The 9,845-nt window shown below is 37.1% G+C and overlaps 2 protein-coding genes across 2 annotated transcripts in view; one reads left to right on the top strand and one right to left on the bottom strand.

Moving 5' to 3' along the window:
• Positions 1-9,845, top strand: part of LOC103143315 (plasma kallikrein-like) — a 22,120-nt gene that overhangs the window by 4,535 nt on the left and 7,740 nt on the right. The window lies entirely within an intron of this gene.
• LOC103143317 (coagulation factor XI-like) lies at positions 4,383-7,726 on the bottom strand. Its single transcript, XM_007559797.2, has 9 exons — positions 7,564-7,726; positions 7,331-7,487; positions 6,540-6,649; positions 6,297-6,459; positions 6,097-6,215; positions 5,867-5,999; positions 5,652-5,758; positions 5,363-5,519; positions 4,383-5,035 (listed from the first exon to the last, which is right to left on the bottom strand). Exons 1-9 carry the CDS (start codon positions 7,616-7,618, stop codon positions 4,930-4,932), a joined length of 1,107 nt encoding a protein of 368 aa, XP_007559859.1. The 5' UTR covers positions 7,619-7,726; the 3' UTR covers positions 4,383-4,929.

Raw genomic sequence — 9,845 nt, 5'->3', positions numbered from 1 at the left:
TAATAATAATAATAATAATAATAATAATAATAATAATAATAATAATAATAATGTGTCTGTAATCTGGATGTATTGGGAACAGCACTTTGGAGCATAATCCAGATTTTGCTTGTTGAAGTTAATCTGGAATTAACCTAATTAATTTATGGGAAATCATATTGTGGGTGATTTTCCAGGTTTTGGGTGATAATTCTTTTGCTGTGTAACTTTCTGGAAAAATATTATAGAGGTGTTGTAATAGTTTGAGAATGACACGTTCACTTCCCTGAATCAAATGAGGTAGTGCACTTTTCCTGATATTAGGATGTGTTTATCTAACCCTGACCCAATTTACTGTTTAATTTGTATGAAATTTAATAAAGAGAATGTCAAAAGTCAGATATGACGTCCTCTATTCTTTATCTTATTGTGTCATTTTCTGCATGCTCTTGGTCCGGAGTTCGTTCCTAAATGCGGCCTCAGCTGGTTTAGTTCTGGTCCTCAGAACATTCATAGGGCTGATTTTTAAAATCTTTTCTGCGGCAAACAGGGAGCCAGGGGCGGTATAAGAACTGGTATGATAGGGTAGATTTTTCTGGTGATGATCAGGACTCTGGCAGCAGCATTTTGAATGATGCCGTTGCAGTGGCCTACTGAAAATAATGTCATACACTTGACCAACATTTAAATTGAAAATAATGTCATACACTTTATTTTCAGTCTGTTTGACAAGAATCCCTTCTATGTTTACTTTCTTTTTTAGTTGTAAAAAGAGTCTTGAGGCCTTCTTTTACTCATTTATCTTCAATGCCTTTAATGTCATAGTTGTTTGATGAAAGTGTGCCACAGAAACTCTCTGACTCTTGCTGTTGTAAATGTGTCACATTTACAGCTTTTAGTATTACCGGTTCTTGATTTTATTGCCTCATTGATCACTGACCTGCTGTTGCGGGAACACCACCACCGAGGAGGATGAGCGTTCCATATCATCGTATTAAAGTTATCTGTTCTTCCTTGCTCTTCATTCTATAGTGGGAATAATCTTACGGTTCAGTTAAACAGGCTGCAGTGGGTTTAGATTCAGTACAACTTTGTTTAAAAAGCTTCCAGCTGTTGGTGTGAATCCCAAAGAAGATGAAGACACTTGTGATTTCAGTAGCACTGCTCCAACTCTATATTGTTGCCTTCTGTCAAGGTAATGCTGGGAGAGTGATTAGGTCATCAGGCTTAGAGTGATTCCTTCAGATGTTAAGTGTCAAGGTTAAAAAGGTATCGAACTATTCAGAGCAGGTACTTGGTGCACTTTATTTACTTTAGAAATGCATCTAAGCTACAGTTTGTACTGTTTCAATTAAAAGAAACATGTTTTCTCACCACTTCTTTGATTCATTTTGTCCAGCTGTCGACTTTAAGTCTGTGTCCATGTCCAGCCAGAGTCAGGTATTGTGTAGTTGGTGCTTTTAATCAGTTTTCAGTTAAATTAATTCAATCCAACTCTCTAACAGTCACAAAATGTCACCAAAATCACTCTGTCCTTCTAAAATCTTTCAGAAAATCGCAAAAGTGCATTGAATTGTATCGTTTGCTGAATATCGCAATATATATCGTATCATGAGCAGAATATCGTGTCGTGAGATTATTGTATCACTACAGCCCTAATAGCAATACAAATGTACATATTGATATCTGTTTCTGCCCTAAACCTAAGCTTCTCCAATAATTCCAACAATGATTTGACAATGAAAAACTAAAAAGAGGATACAAAGGGAGTTGTGCTTTTCACGAAATCGGACTGAGTGTAAGCTGCTTAGCAAAGATGAAACGTTTAAAGTCACTCTAAATAGTTAAACAAAAAATTTAGAACTAAAACTACAAGAATGAAGTCATAAAATTACAAGAATAAAGTTCTATGATAATAAAGTTGAAATAATACAAGAATGAAGTCAAAACATTACAACTTCAGTTTCGTATTATTTTGTTTTTCTTCTCGTTTGACTTTATTCTGGTGATATTATGACTTTCTTCTCATATTTTGACTATTATCTAAATATTGTGACATTATTCTTATATAATTACAACTTTATTTTATTATCTTCCAACTTTATTCTCACAATAGTATGGCTTTATCTTCATAATTTTATTGCTTTATTTTCATAATTGTGTTTTTTTTATTTCTGATTTTATTCTTAGTGTACTCCACCGAAGAGTATTAGGGCCATTTTTTTCTATATATACTGATAAACGTTCAAGCTAAACATGTTGAAGTTTGTTTTTGTAATATGACATTGTGAAAGCCTTCAAGGGATATAAAAGCATTTCCAAGGCACCACCCAATCCCACTTTTGTTTGGACATAGAATGTTTTTAACACGTTGCTGAAAAACGATACTCTGTTTGGAGACGTGTGCAAATATGTGGTCTGAATCCAACAGGATATTTAACCAATTTTCTCAGAAGCCTATTTGACTTGTTTAGTTTCCTGATAAGGATCCCTTGCTTTTTTATTGTCTGTGTGTTGACATTCATTTTGTGAACGTGTCTTTCACATTTCCTGGTCAGAGAGTGTGTGGACATTTTATATAGACTTTTTTTTTTTAGGTTTACTTGAATGTTTTATTTAGCTGGTTGAAGTGTTCGAGATGGTTGTTAACATACAGAATAAAATAACATTTCATTTTGACTGGCCATCACTGAATTATAAAACAAAAGTGGTTTCCTAGCTTATAATGAGTATCTAATCAAACATGTAAAAAGAACTGGTTCAGAACTTGTTCAGGGTTTTGTTTGTGACCTAGCCTTGTCTACAGGCTCTGGAAAAACCAACCAATGTTCTGCTCAGTGGAAAACAAACTTTCTTTATGGAGTCAATGGAGTTCAGAGCTTTGTAGAGATAATAATTGATTTCTGGTGTGTGGCTGCTAACGTGTTGCTTGAAATTTAATAATAGTAAAGATGGCACGATAATTAATTCATTACGATGAGTAATTATTTCATTTTATTCAGTGATGCGACAGATTGGCGACCTGTCCAGGATGAACCCCGCCTCTCGCCCGGAACGTTAGCGGGAGAGCAGCAACCCTCCCTACCCCACTAAAGGGACAAGGGTGTACAGAAAATGGATGGATGGATTTTATTCAGTGACCAATAAAAATGAAATATCAATATTTCATTATGAACAACAACAAAAAAAAAGCTACGTTTATTGACACGTTGAGTGCCGATCTCACTCTTGCGAATAGTCCTCGCGCGTTGTCAGCTTCTGGTTGTGTAACAAACTGATTTGTTTTTTTTTTAACTCCGCGTGGATCGCGAGCACCACCTACTGGACGATTTGGAAGCTCTTGCACAGCAGCTCTTGTATAATCCTTCTATGGAGGCACATTTTATGAGAATACGGCTCCAAAATATGCATTAACTATAAACGTCATATCGCTGTCTTGGCTCGCGCGCTCAACACGAACTTTAAAAAGCGCGACTGTAATTTAATGAGCAGGACTTCGCTTAAGTTAACTTATATTAGTAAACTTGTATATACATATATTTTGTGAGTGTGCATCTTTCATATTGTGTGGGCACATTTTGTATTGATGTGGAAGACTTGTGAATGTTTACATGGTTTAAGCTAGCAGTCTGAGTAGATAAATGCAAATTTGCTAGAGTTCACCAGTGATTTGTGCGTTTTATGTTTTTCCTACTTTTTCCCTTTCAGAAGCATGAGCATGGCTACAAAATAATGTATTGTTTTGATGGTGATATTTTGAATGACTTGTGGACCCTTCATGAGTTTACTTGTGCTAATAAAACCAACATAATAAATAGAAAAGAGCAAATACAGAGAAGTTAATCAAATAAGGAAGGTTTGAGGAAGAGAAGAATTTATACTTGATTCTTCCTGCTTTTGTTTCCTAATAATGTTTTATTTAATTTTACTATCACTTTTTTTGGTTGTTGTTGCTTGTTTGCTTGTTTATTTCTACAAAATTATTCTTTGTTAGAAAAATGAGGGGATATTAGGCAGAGAAGCATCAGAATATCTTAGTTCTAAATTAGTACTTAAACCTTCATTTATTGATTTTTTTTTTTTTTTTTTTTTTTTGTGTGGGAGTGTTTTTTTTCTGTGTTCTTTGTTTTAGTCATAATGTGGATCATCAATGCTCTGTGGTGGTTGTTGTGAGAATGGTTTGTGATGTAATTTACCTAATATCTATGGAAGGTCTTGGTTGTATTCTGCTGAATCACATCCTTCTGTTCTAAACATCTAGACATTTGCTATTTTCATAATTTGTTTCCAGAAACATTGAGCTGATATCCAGCTAATTTTGAGATATATTTACCAACTTGCTTGTTCAAGTACTGAGGTTGGAAAAAAATAATGGGAAAATGATCAAACAATCCACACAGAGCTGCTCCTGAATCATTCATTTATATCAGAACATATCACAACAGTTATACAGTGAAACATGTAGTAACATTTAATAAATGTAACTGTTTGATCATAGATTTCTGAAAAAATGTGATACGTAACCTTGGATGTCAGGATTTTAGATAACATTTTAACCCGCATCAGATTATTGTTTTGATAAATTGATTGAAAGCCCAATTACTGAAAACAAAAAAGTGTTTTACTGGTTTACACAACTTTAAAATCAGGCTGAAGCAGACATTAGCCTTCTTAAACTGGGTCCCTGTTTTGACGAGTTCAAGTGATATAGATTTTAGTATATAGCTGAACACTTAGTCCTGATCCCACAAATGCAGTGAAATGGCCCCACACCATAATATGAAAATTGAAAGCCAGCGTTGTATTATTTATGGAAATCCATAGATAATAAGAATAACTATTTCCCAAGCACTTAAAATTCTAAGCATTTGACAGTTGAAAATTGTGAATCTTGTAATAAAAGTTGTGTAAAAAGACCAGTGATTTAAAAGTTTAATGCAGCTGCAGGATTCAAAGGAAATAGTTCCTCAGGGTGAAGCCCGACACGACGTTGGCTAGGTTGGTCACTTTGGGAGGAGCAGGCATGGTGATGACACGCTTCAGATAGCAGAGACGGCTGTAAAACAAAACAAAGGGAGCAATTTTAGTTTAAAGCCCTTTAGCTGTCTATCAGGCCTTATTATACAACAATAATAATAATAAGACTGTTTATTATTAAACTTAGTGAAACTGTATTAATTTAATTTATTGCTTCTGTTTATACTGAAACAGATGCTGTCATAGAGACTTCATGAGGATATTATAATAATTGTCAAAACCATTCAGGACAGAAAAAGGATAGTTTAAAACATTATCACAATAAAATACAAATAATTGAGATAGATCTGTTTACTGAATTATAGCTAACATTGAGTTTTGTTTAAATGTATGAGTGTTGTTGAACCTTGTGGTAACGTAGCTGTAGAACTGGCAGTTGGGGTCCGAGGTGCAGGCGTTCTCACATGACTCAGCGTCGTTCAGTGAAAAATAGCGAATGTCAGAGTATGGGAAATCCACTCCTTTATACATTGTAAGATGACCTGGTGAGAATGGATTCCTCTCTGGAACAGGAGGTTTGCAGAAATGGAATTTATTTTTTAAGCTAACTGGACCATCTGACAGAGACTGTGTGTTTTTTCTTCCAGAGTGACTTTTCGCTAAATGCTAAAGTTAGTTTTGCATCGTGTACATACCGTTACGCAGCAGACAGGATCGGGATGGCAGCCCAGATGTGATACCACTCGCATCTTTGGGGACCATTTGATTTGGATTGTTCTTCAGATAACATTTAAATTCGTTGCTAGGGAAACAAAAGATATGCGTTTCTCATTCTGTTAAAAAGGTCTCCAATATTTTCTCTTACTATCGTCTATTCTTTCTGTATGAAAGTAAAACCAACATTGTTCACCTGACAAAAGAGAAGTAAGTGCATTGTGGGTGAGCGGAGCACAAGACCTGACACAGTTCAGGAGAACCAGCTTGGTGAACCTCGAAGTCGTAACCAGGAAAGTTAATGTTTGGAAAAAGGGTGCTCTGGCACGCTGTAGGATACAAACAATACAGTTAAACAATACAGTTAGAATGCTGAAGGATGGCCTCCTGATATTATTTCTATCTTGTTAAAGAGGGTTTGATTACCTGTTTGATAGGATGGGATTATTTGTAATTCACGAGAAAATCCAGATATTCTGTCAGCAAGAGCTGTGACAGCTGGTGTTCTTGCTACTGACCAGCTGTATTTAAGGTGGCACTTGTATCTAAACACAAATAGGTCTGTCAGACTTGCAGAATGTCTACAGTCAATGCAGAAAATATTTTTTTAACTTCTGCTACGTTACCGGATATTTGTGTTGCTAAACTTCCCATTGATGAAAGTGAAGAACTGACAGAAAGGATCCTCAGTGCAGGCTTTCTGACACGCCTGGTAGTCTGCTGTGAATAAGGTTCTGTAATCCGCTCCGGGGAAGTCCACATCCTCATAAACTTTGGATAGTGACGGAGCTACCAGGAAGTAAACAGTGAAAAGTTTTACTGTTTAATTACCGATACATGTCAAATGTTATAAATAGCTGTGTGCTTACTCGGTAGTGGATTGCAGGACTTTAGAGAATAACCAGCAGTGGTGCCCTGCTTGGGATTCTGAGTGGTCGGACTTCCTGAGGAGGTGGACTTAAGGAAGCAGTGGTAGTGTCTGGTGAGAAGACAGGGAGTTTTCAGTTTGTTTATACCCAACACCACAGTCTACTTTTCAGTTGAAAAATTTCAAAAACAGACAAAAGTTCCATATTATTTTGTTTAGTTATTCATGACTTTGTCTTGTTGCCTCTTGGTGTAAAATAAGGGACCTTCTTTTGTTTTAAATGTAATTATAGAGCACTGCATTTTTTTTTTAATAAATTGTATTACATGCATACAGTTTAACCCAAAACAATTGATATTTTTGTTGGATTTAGATTTAATGTCATCTTTTAATTTCCTAAACGTATTCCTTCTACAGCTTTTCAGACTTCAGTAACTTTGAGCTCATCATCAAGTTAAAATCCTGATAATACCAGGAGAAACTTGTAAAACGTTAGTCAGGAGCTACGAGGACGACGAGGTTACATTAAGCTATTGAAGAACTTTACATTGATTTATGAGAAGGGCGTAAATTATTATTCATATGATTTTTTGTTTAAAAAAGTGAATAAAAACAGAGTAATATGCTTTAAAAAAAAACATGACGATCATGTTTAATTACACTTTTAGAAATACGTATCTCACAGTAGATAAAATGGAATAATTTGAAGTCTAAATCTGTCACAGATACAAACAAGTTTTTTTCAGCATTGAAACAAAGAAAACATGTTCATCTCTGTTGGTCGTTGTGTACCTGTTATCAACTCTGCAGTCAGGACCGATAAACGCCCAAAAGAGGCAAGACGCCTCCTGGGTGCAGAGGTGCTGACAGTGGTCAGCATCCGGAGAGAAAAGGATTTTGTTGTCTGAACCTGGAAAGTCCCAATCCCTCAGAAGTCCTGGGTTGCATCCTGAAAAAATATTAATATAGACCAGTGTTAATATTAGAGGAAATAATAACATCTGAAATTAATATGCAACTCTTACCAAAGCTGCAATCCCAGAAGTGTGGCAGAGCCACTAAAATGAAGAGAGTCTTCATCTCGTCAGTCGGTCAGCAAGGAATGTCTCTGTGGAAACAGCAGCAGACGATGATGCGTTTCTACAATGTCAAGAAGTGCCTGAGGAACACGACTGCAGGTCATGTATTTATATATTTGATGGGGGTGTGACTAGAGCTGGTGTTGTGGAAAGGCGTAGCTCTGGATCACGTGGTGTTAGTAGTGATTGTAGATCATCTGTGAGTAGGTGATAGGGGAAGTTTGCTGACTGCTTTAAGTTGAATGATTTTTTTTGATCACTGTTGATCACTGTTGTCGAGAAAAGTCGAGCTCATCCCATTTCCCCATGCTGGAGATTTTAGTTTAATAATAACAATGAATAAAGTTATCTTTAAAACTGATTAGTCAGGTGACATCACCTGATGTGTAACTGTAACTAAAGGTCACTGATGATGTGTTGGAGGTAGATGGTAGGTGAAAGGTCAGGGGAAAAGAGGAACCGAAAGGGGAGCAGAGGTAACCAAGACATTAGGTCATCAGAACAGACATCATGTCTTCAAGATGGTGATGGATATTAGATCATCTGTCCAAGCAGTCAGTACGGAGGAAACAGGTGCAGAATTCAGACAGGGAACTGAAAGTGCAGCTCAGGAGAAATAAAGTTCATCTGTAGTCTGAGGCTAACTAAAGAACAGTTGACGTCAAGTAAAAACGTCCATGAGAAAAGAAAGTGTGTGGATGCCGAGAATATAAAAAGACACCACGCAGGAGGTTCGAGGTTCTTTGTTCCGCGGCGTTCGAGTCGAGCAAATGGAGAAGCAGAATCAACGGAGGGCTGCGTGATGATACCCCGGGACGACTGTTCGCTGCCCAAGAAAGGGACAAGATCCGTTTGCCCACAACCCGGGACTCTGATTCGACTGCGGCCCTGCACTCAACCCAAAGGATTACAACGATGCTACAGTGGACATGGGGAATAGACAAAGATCTTTTGTGGATAAAGAACTGAGTTTGTTGAGGATTCTCACCAGTTCAACTTTGGATTTATTCTGTAAGGATCCTGCCAAGACAATGACAGGACTCCATCCATGGACGTTAAAGTATCTGCTGCCAAAGATCGTCTCTGCATCTGGGTTCGAGTATTACTGCCTCCCCCCAAAGCCTCTATTTAGATTAAGACACAGCGTAGGGTTAGAAGTAGGAGTAATTTCTGATGATTCTTAAAAGTTTTAATTTCTTAATTTTTATTGAAATGCTGTATGTCTTTTCCCTTGCTTAAGCTTGCTAATAAAATTACTAAAGTCTAATTTGATGTTGTGGACAGTTAAATTAATTGAGTCATCTAGATTTAATTTCTCTGATCATTGTAAAATCAATGTTTATGGTTCTAGTAACTTAGGGTGGCTTCGTACGTTCTTTAGTTCAGATAAATAATGTCCCTGGGACTTATTCCTAGTCGCTAAAAATTATCCAAGTCGGTTACCAAGTGCACGTTAATTATAGGGGAAGAGCTACCGTTAACAGATGTGGTTTATGAGTTCGGACATCGGCGGGGCTACTCCGATGTCTGGGTCATGAACTGAAGTGGGGCATAACGTCTGGATGAAGGTAGTTAGAACTTGGACGGATCATCCCCGTTCCCAGCTTAAATAAAAGTTCTCTAAATTCTTATCTTCGGTAATACCCGGGAATTAGAGTCTTTTCGGACCCGTGAGACGGAGAGCTGGTCAGTAGTCAGTCTGCTAGAGTTGGGAGGAGTTAAGGGCGTGGCTGAGTACTGAGAATTAACACTGTTTAAACCTGTGGATCCATGTTTATTGCTGCTTTTGGACACTTATGTCTGTTATCCACTGATGTTCTGCCTTCTTAATTGCAGCTTGGATTTAAGTTTTGATCACCTGGCGCATCAACAAATGATTCCACTATTCAGCTGCTTGGCGACTTTGTTTGACAGTCGCTAATAGCTGGTCTTTGACCAAAATACGGCTCTGACACCTGCTACCATGCCAGCTCACTCTGAACATTTTTACGACATATGAAAATACATGGCATACTGCAGAACATAGTTGTACCTTGTGTCGTTTCAAAGATTAAAATAAAGCACATCGCAGTACACAAGAGGAGAGTAATTGTGTTACATTGACAGGCACTTTCACTATTCAAATATTTTCACATTGGATGTCAAAGAAACCAGATATGTCTTATCAGTGTTTTATGAAATAGGTCTGTAGGCAACTTGGGGATAAGGACCTTGTCCAAGGGAAAATT

The sequence above is a fragment of the Poecilia formosa genome, unplaced genomic scaffold (genome assembly GCF_000485575.1).
Source record: "Poecilia formosa unplaced genomic scaffold, Poecilia_formosa-5.1.2 Scaffold107, whole genome shotgun sequence".
NCBI classification, from domain to species: domain Eukaryota; kingdom Metazoa; phylum Chordata; class Actinopteri; order Cyprinodontiformes; family Poeciliidae; genus Poecilia; species Poecilia formosa.
The sequence above is the reverse complement of the archived record's forward strand: the minus strand, read 5'-3'. Positions and strand labels throughout refer to the sequence as shown.